This window comes from Hyperoodon ampullatus, assembly GCF_949752795.1.
Source record: "Hyperoodon ampullatus genome assembly, chromosome: 15".
NCBI classification, from domain to species: Eukaryota; Metazoa; Chordata; class Mammalia; order Artiodactyla; family Ziphiidae; genus Hyperoodon; species Hyperoodon ampullatus.
This window is the reverse complement of record NC_136928.1, coordinates 6,015,653-6,036,058: the sequence shown is the minus strand read 5'-3', so window position 1 is coordinate 6,036,058 and position 20,406 is coordinate 6,015,653. Positions and strand designations below refer to the sequence as shown.

General features: G+C 36.6%; 1 protein-coding gene across 4 annotated transcripts in view; it reads right to left on the bottom strand.

Annotated features, from left to right (window-relative positions):
• CTNNA2 (catenin alpha 2) overlaps nucleotides 1-20,406 on the bottom strand; it is a gene marked incomplete at both ends in the record, with an annotated part of 1,045,594 nt that overhangs the window by 51,696 nt on the left and 973,492 nt on the right. For all 4 annotated transcript variants that reach the window (XM_079721197.1, XM_079721198.1, XM_079721199.1 and 1 more), the window contains 3 exons: nucleotides 2,203-2,308; nucleotides 12,062-12,243; nucleotides 19,867-19,980. In XM_079721197.1, the coding sequence (XP_079577323.1) occupies nucleotides 2,203-2,308; nucleotides 12,062-12,243; nucleotides 19,867-19,980 (402 nt within the window). The remainder of the gene's footprint in view (nucleotides 1-2,202; nucleotides 2,309-12,061; nucleotides 12,244-19,866; nucleotides 19,981-20,406) is intronic.

Sequence of the window (20,406 nt, the reverse complement as noted above, 5' to 3'; positions counted from 1 at the left end):
AAAAAAAATATTGAGCTCAAGGAGCCTAAACATATTGAGAAATAGTTTCAGCCACTGAGATTCAGAGTATAATGGAAAGGCCATCCAAACTCCATCCGCTTTCACTCGTAAGAAGGAGTCTGTCCAAACACAACCTGGTTTCAGAACCACCCGCCAATCTCTGGTCATTCCACTCATTCCAACATTTTGCAAAAAATTCCCTCAACATTTGCAGAAAAAAATGCAGCATTATTTCCTGGCTGGTGCATTTCTGTATGTTTGCATGTATGCATGAATATTTTCAAGTAAGTTCGTTGTCTCTCCTGTCTTATTTTTTAATTAATATTATTACTTATTTTTATTTTGGTTGTGCCGGGTCTTAGTTGCCACACACGTGCTCCTTAGTTGAGGCCAGTGGGCCCCTTAACTGTGGCATGCAAACTCTTAGTTGTGGCATTCAAACTCTTAGTTGTGGCATGCATGTGGGATCTAGTTCCCTGATCAAGGATCAAACCCATATCTCCTGCAGTGGAAGGCAGATTCTTAACCATTGCACCACCAGGGAAGTCCCTCCCCTCTCTCTCTCTTTTTTTTTTTTTTTTTTTATTTTGCTGTATGCAGGACTCTCACTGTTGTGACCTCTCCCATTGCGGAGCACAGGCTCCGGACGTGCAGGCTCAGCAGCCATGGCTCATGGGCCCAGCCGCTCCGCGGCATGTGGGATCTTCCTGGACCAGGGCACGAACCCGTGTCCCCTGCATTGGCAGGTGGACTCTCAACCACTGCACCACCAGAGAAGCCCCCTCCCCTCTCTTTTACATGAACTTTCTGGAACTCAACCTATGCTGCAAACTGTAGCATAGGGAACTCAACCTATGCTGAAAACTGTAGGAAGCTTGGCAGTTGGCATTGTCCTGAAATTAGCAATTTAATAATGCTACAAATTTCAATCCCTACAAATTTCAGGAAATTCTCAAATTATAATAATATGTAAATGAATTAACTTTACTATTGAGTATTTCTCAAAAATTCAAAATAAAGCAAAAAACCTTCCCTCAGATTAGCCATCATATGTATAAAAAAAGTTAAAGTGAGACAATCTGTAGGCTTATTTTAAATGTAATCCTAATAGTTTAATCATGTATTTTTCTTTTTAGACTTTGGAAGATGAGTAAATCTAGTATTGACTTGAAGGATTCTAAAATCGGGGATGCTGAAGACAACAAGGATTTAGAGAAACAGTCATATTAAGGAATGAGGGAGAACAATTATAGTAAGCAACTCATGGTCTTAGATGGTCCTAGGAGACTAAGGGGGAGGAAACAATCCTAAATCTTTCATTGTCTCCAGAGAGCATGATGTTTTGTAGTCTAGTAGGCAAATTCATGCACATAATGTTTTCTCCATGTAAATAACAGTTTATATAATATTTTCTATTTCAGAATCTTAATTTATATTTTAAAACATTTTCCTTTTAAAACAGTTCAAACTGTAAGCCACTGGTTGCTTAAAGAGATTAGCATCAGCTATCTGGAAAAGTATATTGCCTAAAGTACCCTTAAAAGAAATAGCCCATTATTGCAACAAGACATATTTAGAACAGGATTTTGGAGTTCCAATTCAGCAAAATAAGATGAAACGTGTGGAAATAAGCTCAAGCACTCAACATTCAGATTGATAACTATTTTAACGTGTATCTTAGTTCAGTCTAAAAGCATAAAAAATACTATTGAGAATTTTGTTAATCTCTGATGCCCTTTGAGTCTGGATGAAAATAAAGCTGAAATCTGGATGTTCTTGACTATGTGGTCTCATCCCATTTATGCTAGGTCATAAATTATTATGAGAGCATCTTTACAGTGAGATCAATTATAACAAGAAGTAAAGTTCTTTCTTTTGCTTCCCCCTTGTGCAATGTATATGACTTTCTGAATGAGGACAGCCGGGATCCATGATTCCTTGGGGATTATGTCTCTTAAAAAGTGGGTACTCTTCTTTCTCAAGGAATTTTGATCATTGGATTTACTAGTCCCTCCTGAACTGAACCCACCTTTGGCATCAACTCGGTCTCCACAGAGTTAGAGGGCAGTTTGTAAAATGGTAGCGATTCTCTACAATTCATTCTTCAGGGGCATTTTATAGAGTGCATAAAACTCATTAAAGAATGCAAGAGCTAGTTAATGACCCCACTCAGCATGTGCTTGTTCTTCTCTCTTATATTACCTGATCAGCCACAGCTCGGGCTAATTTGTCCATTCGAGAGCCTGCTTCGGCAATTTTCTTGGCGGCATTAATCACATCAGATGTATTTTTCAACGGGCCTTTGCCTCTGAAAAAACAGACACAACATAATTAGAAATCCACTTTATGACAGGAAATAGACACACCTACCATATTGTTTGTTCAGGACTCTGCTTTCGTATTTGATTTGGCTCTGACCAAGTTAGAGGAAATTTTAATGTTTTCTTGATTCACTTCAATTTCCATGTAAATAATTCACTTTACTTGCATTCATTTTTAGGGAATATTTTTCTCTATTTGGATGTGCATGCTCCCATTTTATTCTTTACATGCATTTCTATATATTTTAAACAGTGGTCCCTTAAAAAAGGTGATCACCACAAGAGCAATGGGAATTTAATATGTAAATGCTTACCATGTGTCTATGCTGTTGTATATACATTTGTCTTCATAACAACCCTAACAAGTAGGCATCATCATTCCCATTTTAGAGAAGAAAAAAATAAAGTGAATAACTCATCTAAGCTTATGCAAATCATGTGATAAATTCTAAATTTAAATCAGAGGCTAGCCAAAATAAATGCACATGCATTGTCTTTCATACCATGCTCAGCACTATTATTATGTTAATTATATTTTTAAGTCCACTTTGGCTCTTTAACAAGCCACTGTCTCTTGTCCATAACTGGGAACTGTTTGGCCAGAATTTCAGAAATCTGCTGAGCTCTTCCTCTTGCTGGTTTATATGTTTCTGGGACTGACTTACGAAGGAAGACACACAGAACACTGTGTGGCAGTAGATGTCTTTATGCTGAACCACTTTCCCAATATTTTCACATAAGGCTTTCAATTAAGTGAACTGTTTAATATTACTTGTCTTTTAAATATTTATTAGAAAGGAAAAGGAAATTATGCTGCATCATAAATCTTTAAACAAAATGTTGCATATGATATGATTTTTCTTCACTTTTCTTGAGAGGTAAATAAAATAATAGACTAAACACATTCATCCTTATATTTTTAGCATTGTTACTGGTCTCCTTATATGCAACTAAAAATCAATGCATTTTTTAGGCCTACAAAATTATAAACCTATAGTTAAGACATGTGGTGAAATATAGAGAAAAAACACTCAGAAGTGATTTATTTAGAATGCATAGAGACTGGGCAATGATTGCCATTGTTATATAATAACGTTTTACAAAAAGGAAGACTTAAAATGACTCTAGAAAATAAATGTAAATGAAGGTCATTTTGTTTCCCTCTTAATTTTGCCTCTGGCATTTTCAGTGTTAGTAGGTAAAAGTAAAATATATTGTGTTCATGTCAGTGCTTAAACCTGTACATAGGGAAATTCAAAACAAGATATTTCATTTTGTTGTGGTAACATTAACTCTTCCACAAAAGACACTGACCTTTTTTCAGTTGTTGTATAGATTTTTTAAATATGGACAGAGATTTTACATGTGAGTTTGATATAAAATGGATGAATTAAAGAATCTGTGACAATTGGGCTCCCATTCTCTCACATTATTTTTTAAAAATTATCTCTAAATAAACATTTATTTTGTTTTTGGTTTATATTTTTAAAGCAAAGGTTAGATGCAGAATCTGTTAATATTTAATGTTACTCTCATTATTATTTATTTCTCTGTAACTTCCAAACCTTAGAAAATCTTTTCTGCAAACTTAGTCTGACAAAATATTTGTTGTTACCTTTTGCCTTCATCTTAACCCATTCACAAAAGTCTGCACTATGCTTGATTTTTCATTACTAACAATCTTGGTGTTTGTTTGCTCCAAGAATTTCAAAGGACTTGAGGAAATGCTTTCTCATGAACCTTTCATGATAACTTTCAACAGTTCATTGACTCTAAAAAAATGTGCTAAGTTAGTAAAGAACATTTATAGAGACTTGAATTTGTTTGAGGCTCAGACTCCCATATTGCAGCCAAAGCATGTTTAGAAGCATGTCTTTTGTGATTACACCAGAGACTACAGTACATAGACTCACTATTATATTGTATTTAAAATTTTGAGACTTTAGAGTTCACATTGCAGACTCAATTCAAATGTTGGAATCACAAGTTGATGACAGGGATGTATTACATGAAACTAGAGAGCAATGTAGAAATTTGGGGATCATCAAATATTTCCTCATTTTCTAACTGAGAAAGCTGAAACACAAAGAGGAGGCTAAGTGACCTGCCCAAGATGATAATGCAGAGAGTGATAAGGAGAGAGAAAAAGGACTGCAAACTCTGTGTTCCTAATCACAGTTTAGCACTATTTTTGCTATATTCTGATGAGATAGTTAAAGTAGTAATCTCAGAGAAACACAAATAGCCATAACTACAGTTATTAATATGCAAGAAATAAAAAAAATCATCTGACTCAAGAATTTAGAAAGTAGGAAGAAACTAATAAAAATCACTAACATGTGGAATCTAAAATATGGCACAGATGAACCTATCCACAAAACAGAAACAGATTCACAGACATAGAGAACAGCCTGTGGTTGCCAAGGAGGAGGGGGGTGGGGGAGGGGAGGACTTCGAGTGTGAGATTAGCATATGTAAATGATTACATATAGGATGAATAAACAACAAGGTCCTACTGTATAGCACAAGGAACTATATTCAATACCCTGTGATAAACCATAATGGAAAAGAATATTAAAAAAGAATGTCTCTATTACAGAGTCATTTTGCTGTACAGCAGAGATAGGCACAACATTGTAAATCAACTATACTTCAATAAAAAATAAAATTAAAAAAATAAGGAAAAGAGATTTATGAGTTAGAAAATAATAGAACACAGAAAATAAATAAATTGATTCCAAAAAAATAAGAAGGCAAAACTGATATAGAAAATATACTTAGCTTGCTATCAAGAAAAAAATAGGAGAAAGATATTCTAAAGTAAAAAAAGGTAAGATTTAAATTATCTTAAAAAACAGAAAATTTGAAGTATTATACTAGTTTCCTCAAATACATGTAAAGAAATTTGAGAACTTGGATGAAATGACTTTCTAGGAAAATATAATTTACCAACACTGGCTAGAAAGTAGACTATGAAAAATCTAAAGAGTCTGATTTCCATGAAAGAAATAAGTAAGGCTGCCAGAGAGAAAGCTGGTCAAAAAATCAGTAAATCCAGATGGTTTCTCAGAGGAATTTACTAAACCTCTAAAACAGGGCTCCCCAACCCCTGGGCCACACAGCAGGAGGTGAGTGGTGGGCAGGCAGAAAAGCAAGCTCCCTGCCCCCTACCCCATCTTCTGTGGAAAAATTGTCTTCCAAGAAACTGGTCCCTGGTGCCAAAAGGTTAGGGACCACTGCTTTAAAAAGAAGATAAGCTCAATGCAATTTAAATTCTTCCAGAATATAGGAAAAGAAGAAAGACTTCAAAAACAGTTTCATTAAGTAACATAATACTGATACCATCAGAAGCACCTAATACAAATTATTTATTTAAGATTCGGCACAACAAAGGAAACCATCAACAAAATGAAAAGCACCCTACTGAATGGGAGAAAATATTTGCAAATCATAGATCTGATACGGGGTTAATATCCAAAATATATAAAGAAATCAATCAATAGCAAAAAAGCAAATAATCCAATTTAAAGACAGGCAGAGGGCCTGAATAGACTCCAAAGAAGACATACAGATGGCCAACAGGTACATGAAAAGGTACTCGACATTACTAACCATCAGGGAACTGCAAACCCAAACCACAATAAGATATCACCTCACACCTGTCAGGATGGCTTATATCAAAAAGACAACAAATAACAGATGTTGGCAAGGATGTGGAGAAAAGGGAACACGTGCACTATTGGAGGAAATGTAAATTGCTGCAGCCACTATGGAAAACAATATGGAGTTTCCTCAAAAAATTAAAAATAGGGCTTCCCTGGTGGTGCAGTGGTTGGGAGTCTGCCTGCCGATGCAGGGGACATGGGTTCGTGCCCTGGTCCTGGAAGATCCCACATGCCGCGGAGTGGCTTGGCCCATGAGCCATGGCCACTGAGCCTGAGCATCCAGAGCTCCACAACGGGAGAGGCCACAACAGTGAGAGGCTCGCATACCGCAAAAAAAAAATAAATAAAATAAAATAAAAATAAAAATAGAACTGCCATATGATTCAGCAATTCCACTACTGGGTATTTATCTGAAGAAAATGAAAACACTAATTTAAAAAAATATAAGCACCCCTATGTTCATTGTAGCATTATTTACAATACTCAATATATGGAAGCAACCTAAGTGTCCATCAATGGGTGAATGAATAAAGACACAAATAAATGGAAAGACACCTCATGTACATGGATTAGAAGACCTAATGTTATTAAGATATCAATACTACACAAAGCAATCAATGTAATCCCTATCAAAAACCCTGTAGCAATTTTACCAAAGTAGAAAAATCTATCTTAAAATTCATATGGATTGTCAAGGCACCCCAAATAGCCAAAACAATCTTAAAAAAGAACAAAGTTGGGGGCCTTACTACAAAGCTACAGTAATCAAAATAGTGTAGTACTGGCATAAAGACAGATGTATAAAATAATGGAACAGAATAGAAAGCCTAGCAGATCTTTGACAAGGTTGTCAAGACCATACAACAGGAAAAGGACAGTGTTTTCAACAAATGATGTTGGGAAAATTGATATCTACATGCAAAAGAATGAAGCAGGACCTTTATCTTATACCATATACAAAAATCAACTGGAAGTGGATCATGAGAGCTAATCGATACATATCTTACAAGAAAAGTCAAGGGAAAAACTTTGTGACCTTGGATTTGGCAATGATTTCTCGCATGTGACACCAATAAAACAGGCAACAACAACAACAAAAATAGACACATTTGACTATATTAAATTTTTTAAAACTTCTGTGCATTGAAGGACACAATCAACAGAATAAAAAGGCAACCCACAGAATCAGAGAAAATATTTGCAAATCCTATATCTGACAAGGGGTTGATATCCAGAATATAGAAAAACTCCTAGAACTCAACACTAAAAATTAGTCAGCCTGATTAAAAAATGGGCAAAAGGCCTGAATATACATTTCTCCAAAGAAGAATACAATGGCTAATCAGCACATGAAAAGATGTTCAACACCACTAATTATTAGGAAAATGTAAATCAAAATCACAGAGATACCATCTCACACTCATTAAGATAGTCACTATAAAAACAAACAAAAACAGAAAATAAGTCTTGGAGAGGATGGGAAGGAGTTGGAACCTTTGTGCACTGTTGATGGGAATGTAAAATGGTGCAGCTGCTATGTAAAACAGTACAGTGGTTCCTCAAAAAATTAAACATAGAACTACCATGTGATCCAGCAATTCCACTCCTGGGTATATATTCAAAGAATTGAAAGCAGGGTCTCAAAGAGATATTTGTACACCCATGTTCATAGCAATATTATTCACAATCCAAGTGTCCAAGAATAGATGAATGGATAAACAAAATATGATATATACTTTCATTGAAATATTATTTAGCCTTAAGAAGGAACGAAAGTCTGACATGTACAATATGGATGAACCTTGGAAACATTACACTAAGTGAAATATGCCAGTCACAAAAAGAAAAATGCTGTATGTTTTCACTTATATGAGATACTCGAGTAGTCAAATTCATAGAGACAGAAAGGAGAATGGTGTTGCCAGGGATGTTGCCCAGAAAAGATCAGAAGTCTGAGTCTGCCTATTAGTGGAAGGCAGTATGGACAAAGGGACTAGTTCCATTGGCTGTAATTCCTAGTCTCAAAGTGATGGTTTATACCCTTTGCCTTTCCCTAACTTAATCAGGTTCTCTACTTTGGGCATTTTTAAAGGTGCTTTGAGGAATCTTGTGACCTTAAAGACACAAGCCATCTTATTGTTCCATTTGGAACATGTTTTTAGTTTTCTTGGAAAAATATCAAGCCATAGAATTGGCTCTATTGTATAGGTTCATGTAACCTTCTCTCTTTTGCTAATAGGTGATTCTTATACAAGGGTCAATATTTGGAAGCTTTCCCAGGAAATGGTCACTTCAAAAAAAAAAAAAAAAAAAAGAGAGAGAATCATGGAAAGCTATTACTACATTACTGCTATCCACAATTTAACAACTAATTCATATTTATTTCATGAAAAGGTAATAGGTATTAATGAGAAAAATCAATGTGTGAGTGCATTCTGAGTCAATGTACTCAGTACCCAGAATTCTTAAATTCTGAGTTAATCCAAATTAAAAACATTTATTTACTATAGTTTTCTCAGTACCTCTAACAGATCAATATATGATGTGACTCTCCAGTAATGAGATATAGTAAGTAAGGAGTATATTTGTAAATGTACTGAATCACAGAAGCCCCTTTTCAGAACTACAGTCCATAAAACACAGTTGGGAAATACCACTTTCACCAATTAGCTGAAGCAGTCTAAAGACAGTGCAGTGGAAAAGTTGTATTAATCTGGGGATTAAAGATAAATCAGGTGAGAGTGTAGGACCATAAGTTGAATTATTCAAGGAAGTAACATTTATATGATGGTCTTGAAGTAGAAATACAAATATGCACAAAATTGAGAAGGAATCTAAGGGTCAGTAAAGGTAGGCCTTGGATAGCAAACTCAATATTTTTATATTATTCTATGAAAAGAGGAAAGAAAGTTTTGGTGCAAAGGGAGCTGGATGGATGTCCTTTAATGGCCAGATATGGCATGGCATGAACTGACAAGAGTCAAGAATTGGAACTGAAAGACCAGTCAAGCTGTCACTTGGGCTGAAGCCCTGAGTGTCCATACCAAGGCAGGAATGAAATTTGGGAATAGCAGGCTGATTATATGATTTTTTACTGTAGCAGTAGATTGTACCCTGAAAGCTTATTTATTTATTTATTTATTTATTTTGCGATACGCAGGCCTCTCACTGTTGTGGCTTCTCCCGTTGCAGAGCACAGGATCCGGACGCGCAGGCTCAGTGGCCATGGCTCACGGGGCCAGCCGCTCCGCAGCATGTGGGATCTTCCCAGACTGAGGCACGAACCCGCGTCCCCTGCATCGGCAGGCAGACTCACAACCACTGCGCCACCAGGGAAGCCCCTGAAAGCTTTTTGTTTTAGCCTGAACCCAGTTCCTTTCAAGATCAGAACTTACAGTTGATCTCAAGAGACAGCTTTGTCCCTTGCTGTACAACTAAACTTGGTTTTCTTTCCTGAACTGCTGCCATCTGCACACCTTCTGTTATTGGGATACAAGACTGGCCCATGCTATTTCTTTCTGAAAGTGACATGAGAGGTATGGATTCACCTTATGCAGGACAGCATTTCTGCCATCACCATGAGATGATGAACTGTTTCCTGTTCCGTTCTTGGAAGTCAAGAACGGAACAGGAAACAGACATGAGGCATAATAAGTTTTATCTGCCATGAAGAAGTTATTACACAAATAATGAGGCAGAACCTCTCCAATTTTAATAATAATGGAGTGGATATCATTGAGATTACTGAATCAAATTAATGAATTAGCTACTGATAAGAATAAAACAACAAAATAATAAATGCAAGGTTGTTTTTTTTTCTTGTACCCAAACACCCTTTAAACGTAAGATCTGAAGAGAGTAGTCAAGTTTCAAGTCCTACTCAGTTATATCCTTTCCTTTAAATAAGGGAACATAAAACATAAGAGCCATTAGAGGTATAGAGCTGAACTTATTCCTTCTTAAAGTGGAAAATGCGAGGCTAATAATGCATAGGGTCAAGTGCAGTGAACTTATGTGAGAGGCACAAAGGCTCAAATTAGCTACCTCTTTGCATGGCAGCTGGGGGCAGCAGCAAAACCTCAGCTTCCTGTGCTCCATTTCCAGTTCACACTCTCTCCTGTTTCTCTAGTTATTAACTGTATCCTCCCTTTGCCCTCACAAAGGGGCACAAAACTACTCATCAGGCAGTGGGAAAAAATGATAACCAGTAGCACTCTAGACATTTCATTATTCAAATAAGCATAAAATGATTATACAAAATCCCTCAGGAACTGAAGTGGTCCTCTTTTCACTTTTAAAACTATACTTTGACTGACAGAAAGTCTGTCTTATTTAACGTCAGCTAACAAGACGCTCTCAAGTATATCTCTCTTCTTTGACACAGTTATATATAATCTAGAGCATTATAAAATGTCTTCCTCATCTAAACTAGCAACATGACTTGATTCATAATTCACTTTAAATTAATGAGATTATTTGTTCAAGTGATGTTATTAATGGATTGTATAATATCCATCAGATAAAGTATGAATACAGTGTTGAAAGCAAGCAAATTAAGTCATCACAGGCCTTGAAAAGCAATGACTGTGGGCTGCCATGATAGTCTGATTTGTAGGAAATTCAGACTTAAATAATGGCTTAGACTGAGTTATCCTACTATTATTTTTTGTGTGAAATAAATCTGTGAAACCAACAAAGACCAGCCAAATGTACAAATTTGAACTTCTAATGAATACAATGACATTTAAAATCTCGAAGGTCACCCTCATAAGTTTAAAGTCATTCCACTAAAGTCAAAAACAATTTATAAATATTTGGAGAAAGGACCAAGCGGTGTCATTAGTACATATTGGCCAGAGGCAAAAGGTAAAGGGAAAAAGGCAGAGATGTGCCATATTTTATTATAACCTATAATTAATTGTAGGCTTTTCTTATTAAAACACTCAACAATCACTTAAAAAATTGTCACCCATAAGTTAGTGTCTTCACATTGCCACACATCTTATATAACTTTAATAACAAATACCATGTTGAATCATTAAAACATCTTTGCTCATGTGTCTGTGTGTGTCTGTGTTTCTCAGAAAAAGAAATCTACAGAAAAATGATAGATTTCATTCATATGGCAGCATAATTTATAACTTCATTACCTCTTTGGATTTTAAAACTCTCCTGTGAAAGTTGATAAGAAGAGTATTATCTTCCCATTTTACAAATGAGTAAAGACAGAATGAGACAGGTCCCAAATCACCTGGTATTTGGACTAAAAACCCAGAGATATTTCATTGAGCTTTGCTCTCCCTTTGTCTGCCCTTTGGGTGGTAGGAGGGGCAGAAATGTCATCTTCCTTTAAAGAGGAAACGAAAAATGCAACGGCAGAAACAGCAATGACCCCTGATGAGGAAAAGGCTCCTGACAAAATTCTGACGGTATCTTGATTTATTAAAAGCACTGCTCAGAGCAAAAGGATCTAAAACTTATACAATGTTTAATTTCCCTGTCAAAATTACAGAATCAGAGAGTTGAACCTGATTCTTTGTGTGTAAGGATAAAATATGAGCTGAGATTAATGCTAAATCATGAGCTAGCATTAAACCATATTACATGTCTACATGCGCGCACACACACACACACACACACACACATATATATATATATATATAGAGAGAGAGAGAGAGAGAGAGAGAAAGAGAGAGGGAGAGAGATTTTTCCAAAGGGGTATTAGCAAATCATACACCTTATCTTCAGAATAATACTTAAACACACTGCAAAACAGCATAGACTAAAAATGAGTCACCCAAGCCCCAGGGGTTTGATTTTATGACTGACTTAGGATGGATAATTAAAACAATAATAATTACAGAAATGAATCTGTTCTTTTTGATCAAAAATACCTATCTGCTAAGAACCAGGTCCAGATCATTTTGACTTACACATGTAAATTTTATAATACCACTACCTTGCTTTGATGTAGTCTTTTAATTTTTCAGCAGGCTTTTCACATGCTAATACACACTGTTATGCTTCTGTTATTTTTAATGAGAAAATCTTCATCTTCCTGTCTCCAGGCCTCACCTTGTGAAGTCTGTCATTTCCATCATGATCATACACATCTGCTTGGCCAGCACAATGATATCATTGCCACTGTCGTCCCATTTGGCCACTTCAGCATCCAGCTTGCTTTTCTCTTGGTGGAATATCTCCACCTGCTCAGCTATTTTTGCCTTCTCCTCTTGCGGTAGTTGTGCCATGATGGCCTGTGTGGGTTACAGAAAAAGTGTGACTATTGGTGACAAAGAAGCACAGACAGGAGGTTGACTCTGCCTCTAGTTAATGGCAAAGCCAGACCCTGACAAGGATGATAGGCTCCCTCACCATTCTGGAAAGTACTTTTACTCCAGCCCCAAGAATGCAAAGGCACAGACTTGTAAGGTCCCCACATTCCCTGTCCCTGTTCCCACATAAAAAAAAATAAGAGATCCAAAGGTACGTGCATATTGACAGTAACAGAACTTCTTTGTCGCTGTGATGACATATGTTTGTTCAAAAGAATCTATTCCTGACTATTTTTATATTTGGTCTTGGGAAACTTTTACCAGATGAAAGAATTCACCTCTTTCAACACTGAAATCTGTTCAGAAAAAAGAAAACAGGCCTCTGTTGCTGGGAAGGAAAAGAATTTTAAAGAATATCTGAGCATCCCAAGTCAGGTGGGGAGATGTCCTGTGAGTGTTAATGAAGCCATTAATGGTTAGATGCCAAACAAAAATCCCTTATGCAGGGCACATCAGGGATGGCATAACCTATTCCCAGTCCTCCTCTATGGGAATCCTGGGTCGAACATGGCTCCTTGCACAGCCTATGAGTATGTACAGGGAAGCTGTGATGGGATAAAATTTAGGATTAAGAAGCAAAGGTTGATTTTCAATAGTTGTTAGGTAAGGGAATGTAGAAAAGCAAAAACTACAGTTGATTCTCACTATTCACAGATTTGTTTTATTTGCAAATTTGCCTACTCGCTAAAATCTATGTGAAACCCCCAAATCAATATTTGTGGTGCTTTCAGACATTCACAGACATATGCAGAGCTGCCAAAATTTTGAGTCATTGACAACCATGTTCCCAGATGAGGCTGAAAAAGGGATTCTCTGCTTTCTTGTTTCAGCACTCATACCATAAAGAAGCGTCCTTTCTGCAATCTATTTAGTACCACATTTTCCACATATTTGCACTTTTTATTGATGGTATTGCTGTCTAACTTGGCCCCCAATCCTAGTGCTGAAATGTTGTCTTGTGTCTCTAAACACAAAAAGGCTGCGATGTGCCTAATGGAGAAAATACATGTATTAGATGAACTTCGTTCAGGCATGAGTTTTACTGCTCCCAGCTGTGAACTCAATGTTCATGAACCAAAACTATCTAATAAGGTATCTAAACAGAAACACTCATTAAACAAGATTACATATTGATGGGTTGAAGGAAATATTAAGACTAGCAGCTCTCAGGAATCTAACCCTGTATTTCCCCTAGGAGCAATGATTCCATAGTTGTCAATTAAGCGTTCATGGTGACTTTATAGAACATAAGGGCCGTGAATAAAGAGAATCAACTGTATTTGTTAGACACTATTTATGTAACAGGCACTGAATGAAATGTTTGACTTCACCTCACTGCGTCCTCAAAGAACCATTTACAACCTGCTTCACTGAAAGGACCACATGGATCAGTGTGTCAGCACTGATATCCCTCTCATTCTGGGATGCACGTATTCTCCAGAAGAGCATGATTTAGGGTACCGACAGCTGTTGCAAAGGACAAATAAATAGCACAAAAAAACCTTCTTTCTATATTGTAAACTTCCTCCCAATGTGAGTGAATTGTTCAAGGGAGAGGTAGGTAGCTGGTATCTAATAGAAATATCAGTGGATATAAGCTCAGAAAAACTGGGCTCAACCTGGCTCTGTAACTGACTTGGGTTAAGGCCTCATTGCTACTGGATCACATCCTTAACGTTCTATAATATAAGAATAGTAAACAATTACCTCAGAATGTTATGGTGGACAGAAAATGAAATAATAAATGTAAAATGAAAGTAAGCACGTGTGGGATTATTGTTAACATTATATTATCATTATTTCTGTATGAGTTTTCTTCTAGCTGCTCCTCTAGCTTATTACTTAGTTGTCATCAAAGAGAAGGGATGGGCTCAGAGACTATGTGACTCTCTATAAATAGAATATTGACATGATTCCTTGAATACAGGCATGTATACTGGGTCCAGTACTAAAAGGTTTATGAATGTTAAAAATTTAATCTACTTAATTATTCTACAAGATTAATACTATTATTACCCTTGTTTTATTAATGATGATACCAAGATCCAGGGAAGTTAATTAAATTATGAATATTACACAACTAATGAGCTATAAGAATAGGATTCAAACCCAGGTCAGCTAACACCATACTTAACCATTGTGCACAATGGGATCACCATGCAGGACCATGCGGGTTAGACACTGCCCAATGGTCCCAGCCCAGTGGGGCAAAGGTCACTAAAACTCTAGGCTCTGTCCACCAGGCTGAGCATCCTAGACAAGCCTTCATCTGCCCAGGGTAAAGGGGTGCCTTTGTCTGATTTGCATAAAGTGTCCTTGAACCAGCAGCTTCCCAGATGCTATATCTTACTAATAGACAGCCATGTCTATGAAATCCCAAACATGTGTGTGTGTGACCTTATACAAATAGCATGTGAGTGTGTGTGTATGATGTATGTATATACTTATGTAAATCAATACATGTGTGCGTGTGTATACAAAAATTACAATCCATATTTTAAAAGCCAGACTGGTGCAAATACAATAGTTAAAGTATTAAAATACTAATATTTGAAAAATATTTTACAGTACTTTTAAAGATAGCTAATATACAAAAGAGCTTGTTATAAACTCACATATGCAATATCATACTAACTGCAAGGCAGCTACCTATTCCAATACCTTTGAGATAGGTTTGGATTTGCAGAAGTTTCCTGAAGCATCCCTGTCTGATGTTCTAATGCTGTCTTAGATTCATTTGTCCTCCTCATACAAAATTGATAATCATGTTTTACTTAAACCTCACAAGTCCTAACCAGCATCATTTAAAGCATCCATTAGCTGCTTCTCTGTAAAAGAATCTATAAAACTACCTGACAGATCTCCATACTCTACATTCAATCTCCAGATTCTAGCAATAAACCTGTCATTGTCCCAAAAGGGTTAATTTGTGCATTAAAGGGTGTACACGTGTCTATCAACTGTATCACTTGCATTTCACATTGTGCAGTTTAGCATTTTAATGTTAACTCCCTTGCTCTAACTCTCTAATTTCAAGTAATGCCCTACCTCTGACTTCTCTTTGAGCTTCCTGAGGGTAGGGTCCCCAGCATCCTGCAGTGTAGAAGCTAAGTACATATCTCTTGATTGACTGCTTACCCATTTTTCCACTCACTGCATCAACATAGTTTGAGAGAAGTTAATAGAACTGACATACGTTTTCTAAGGGCACAATTCTGAAGAAAAACTGGCTCCTTAAAGCAGATTTTTATAAGAAGATGTTATTTTGACTCTAGGGGTGCTCTGCCCGCATAATGCATTTAATGGTGTGTGATTTGTGTGTAAGAGTCATTATATTTGCTTCTGCTTATGTAGCTATCAATGAAGTAAAGTTGTTTCCTAAATATTATTAAAATGCTCTTAGCTTTTAAAAATTCATAATTGACCTTTTCTGAGACTGAAATTTTAAGAAAGGTTATCTATAAACAGTAGATCACAAACTGTGAAATTTGCAAGTTAATCAAATTAAAATTCAACACATGAGTTTTAATTAGGTCTTATGAATGTAACTCAGCAGTTTGAAATGTTAACACATTAAAGCCGTCCTAGCTAGGAAAAAAAAAAAAAATTAGAGGCTGGCTACATTCAAATCAAGTTGAATACAAAATATATGACATGCAATTGTTCATTCCCTCAAACTAAGGAAACATAAGAAAAATGATTTTCATGGCCAAAGGGAAAGACAACAAATCAGCTTTTCTGTTTGTGTCATGTGATCACCTGGGGCGGTTTGAGATTTTTGGCTGCTTTCTGTGTAGTTAAGCACAGCTGTCCAGATTGTTGGTCTGGGGCCCCAAGTCAGTGGCATCAGAGACTTGAATTCACAATGTTTTTTAACCACCCTTTTCCATGCTCCTTGTCTTTCCTTTGAACATCCAACCATTCTTTTGTGATTGTTTTAAACTTTATTTATTAAATGAAAGTGCAAATCACTGACACAAGCCAACAACCACTCAGCCCAGAATCTTTTTCTTCAATCTAAATCTCAAGGAGATTTTTTCCAATCTCAAAAAGATTATTTTTCCAATCCCAAGATGAAAAATGACTTTTCAAGTCTATGGACCTCCAAACTGATATGTTAGTTTCTTAAACACAGAGTCTAACATTTTAAGGCTTTAAGTACATAACTGTTTATACATAATGATTTAAAAGGTTAAAATTTAATGTGCCCATTTCTACTCACTTGGTTTTAAAGCAGGATAATAAGTATAAGTAATTAAAGAGTGGGTGACTTTTACCTGTCTCAGGCTGTGAAGTGAATTGGAAAATTGAGGTTGTTGTCTCATTAATTCAAGTAAAAACTTTCACGATGGTCTGAATTATCTAGCTCTTTCAGGTTAAAGTACTGGTCAGCTTTCTAATGAATGACTACCTTGTGTTACAAGCATCATCATCTTCTTCTTCATTAAACTTAACATTATGTAATAACCCGTGATACATTTCATCATGCATTTCTCCTAATGACATTATGAAGTAGGATGCTGTATACACACACACACACACACACACACACACACACACACACACAAGGAGATGAGGCAGGGACAGGTTAAGAAAGTTACCCCAAAGCCGCACAGCTTGGCCAAGTTCATATTTAAAATCAGGTTTGTGTGACTCCAAACAATATATTTTATCATGAAGGTTAAATGCCCAAGAGTTGTGGCTGATCCATTTTAACTATGTCAGCTTGTGAGGAAAGAGTTTATAAGATGTCATGTTTAGGAACAAAGGGCCTGATCATTTCTATATTTCATCAGATCAGGGTATGATTGTTCTCATTCATTCTCTCTCTCTCTCTCTCTCTCTCTCTCTCTCTCTCTCTCTCTCTCTCTCTCTCATAAAGTATTGTAGACAAGCAGCAGACAGGAACACATAAAGGAAACAAATATTCACTCTAATTTCAGAATTTGAGAGCAATGTTAGAGTGGGTACTAAATTCTTTTCTCCCACCATAACCTCCTCTTAGATTAATTTACCATTTTCAGAGAAGAATTTCTCTGAATGAGAATACAAAGTAACAGGGGAGAGCAGGATGCTGGAAAGAGCAACTGCCTCTGTCAGAGACAACTTTTGCCTCCTTCACAATTTCGACCAAGTTAACACACTTCTCTGGTCAAAAGTTCGACCATCTGTCATCTCAGCAATTCAGTGCACCCTCTTATTTCCAATTTACAGCCATAATTCTATGTCTCTGATTTGGCATCATGTAATTATAGGCTTAAATAGGCTGACTCAATAACTAATGCTGTCTGCTGCAAGTTACTCACACAGACCTCATGATAAATCACAAAGACAAATCAGCAAGTGCTGGATTACAGGGGTACTTTGTTCTTATTATCCTGGCCCATGTTCATCACTCATGCTGAAAAACCTTTTGAAAAAGACTATTATTGTCTTTTCACCCACTGGGTGAAGAAATAATAAATGATGTAGAGAGGTGCCATCTGACTTTTGTTTCCACCCATCATAACAGACTTGATGTCTAATGTAATGGAAGTATAATGGGACTGTATTCTTCCTTGTAAAAAATGAGGCTAATCATGCCGTTTTGACAAGATGGTAGTTAAAAGATTATAAGATAAGGGTTGTACAATATGCCTTAGTCTTTGAGAAAACAAGCCAATGGATACTTGGGCTGTATCAACACTAAGTTTCAGTCAGTCAATTAAATTGACTTTGAATTGATTAATATTTGGGTGAATTACTCAAACTTGCCCTTTGTCATTGACATAAAATTGATGGTTTTAGTTAATTTTGAAGATGAATTGACTTGACTAATGCATTAGTTTAGCGTTATGCCAGCATAGGCTCAGAGGACTCTCAGCTTAATTAGCTTCCCTGTTTTCAACATTTTAGGGGGAGTAAATCGAGTCTACAAGGTATTTTTTAAAGTAGGGAGCTTCATACTCTTTTGTGCACTTTTCTACTGTCACCAGCCTGTGATTAGAAGAGATTTCTCTGCCAAAGGATGACAAGTCATCCCTTATTGAGCACTTAATATATGTCATGTATTTTGCTCATTATTTTAATATATTATGTAATTAGAACTTCAGAAGAATCTTATCAAACAAGTATATTATTTACATTTTACAGATGATAGGACTGAAGCTCTGAGAAATTAAGCAGCATGTAACAGCATAGTCCCCACTCTACTCTTCACAATTCAAAACCAAGTCTGTCTGAAATCAAAGCCAATGCATCATCAATGTTCTGGCTTTTACTCTCACATTACCCCTATCAATGTCCATATACATCTTCTGTATCATTTAGTTGTTGGATGAGAGTATCAGGAGAAATAAGATTTTAAGTACAAAGACTTTCTTGACTCAACATAAAGCTTAGTCTGAGTTCTCTTTATTTTAACCTTTGATTGGCTATTTCCTACTCTTCTTTTGCAATTCCTAAGCCATTGTGAACTTTCTAGGGTTTCTTAACCCTATGCTAAATTACCATCTCTTTGTCATGCTTCCTATTCATTTTCTTTTAAGTGAAACTTAACAAAGAAAATTAGAATATCTAATTCTCAGTTATACTATACTTTGATTATTTTTGCCCTATGGAAACTGAGCCTTTAAAGGGAGGAGAATCTCGCCCTCTTGCAATCCCTAGGAATTTTATCTCCTGTCACCTGCCTTGATTACCAGCATCTTACCCTCAAGGAGCTCCAGCTAATAAGATTGGTCAGATTCCAGAATCTTCTTTGGAAGACTTGTGTTGGTGGACAGTGTCACAGAGTGTTCGAGGGTGTTCAAATGTCAGCCAGGGTGGTGATCTTTCTGTTGCTTCTTGCTCCACAAATGTCACAGAGTGTTCGAGGGTGTTCAAATGTCAGCCAGAGTAGTGATCTTTCTGTTGCTTCTTGCTCCACACCTTAAGCTGGTACGTTTCTCGTATGTCTCTGTAATTTCTTTTTCAATCACATGGTAGACAGATCTGGGGCTACTGCCCTGGCCATAGATAGGTATTGGGGGAGAAACGTTCTCTCTCTACTCTGCTGGCCTTGAACAAATTTCAAAATATGTGGTATTGTTTATCAGAGACCCTAGGCCAGAGTATGGAGCAACAATAGGTCAACAAATAACAAAGTAGTACTCTAATTCTCCATTTGTTGTTTCTTTTGTGTGGTTAAGAAGCTTGGAGACTTCAAGCAGAACCATGGAGTCTGTGCCAAAGTAAGATCTGAGCATTCCTGTATCCCCTGGTCACTGAATCATCTAATCATGATCCCCAACCCCCAACAAATCCACCATACACATAAGTTTTGCTGTAATGTGGCTGCTATGTTTTGAGTTATGGAGAGAGAATGGAGTTAGAAGGAATCAGAATCAGTGGTGGTTACTTCCAATGTGTAAAATGTGAATTGCTATTAACAACCCCAGATGAGGCACAGACTTCTGAGCCATGAGTCTCTTGGATTCCAGGTCCCTGGAAATCAGAAATTTACTCAAACAAATTTGGTGAACACAGCCCCTGTGCACCAAACCAAAGTCTTGTATGTCCACTCACCCGTGCACTCTGCCCTGCAATGAGCTGGTCATCCTCTGTCTGAACACTTGTCCGGCTACGTACATCATAATCTTCCTGTTCAAAGTCTGAATCATCCTCTAGTTCTTCTGGGGTCTAAAAATACAGAGGAAAAGAGAAAAATCAGCATACAGATCTCCCTCAACTTACAATGGGGTTAAGTCCCAATAAACCCACTGTAAGTTGAAAATATCATGTCAAAAATGCATTCAATACATTAACCTACAGAATATCATAGCTTAGCCTAACTTACATTAAACATACTCAGAACACTTACATTAGCCTACACTTGTGCAAAATCGTCTAACACAAAGCCTCTTTTATAATAAATTGTTGACTACCTCATGTCATTTATTGAATACTCTACTGAAAGTGAAAAACAGAATGATTTTCTGGGTACAGAATGATTGTAAGCAGATTGGTTGTTCACCCTTGTGATCACGTGGCTAACTGGGAGCTGTGGCCTCTGTGCCTATACAATAGTAATGGATAACATGCTTTAAGTGTTTTCCATATGCCTAT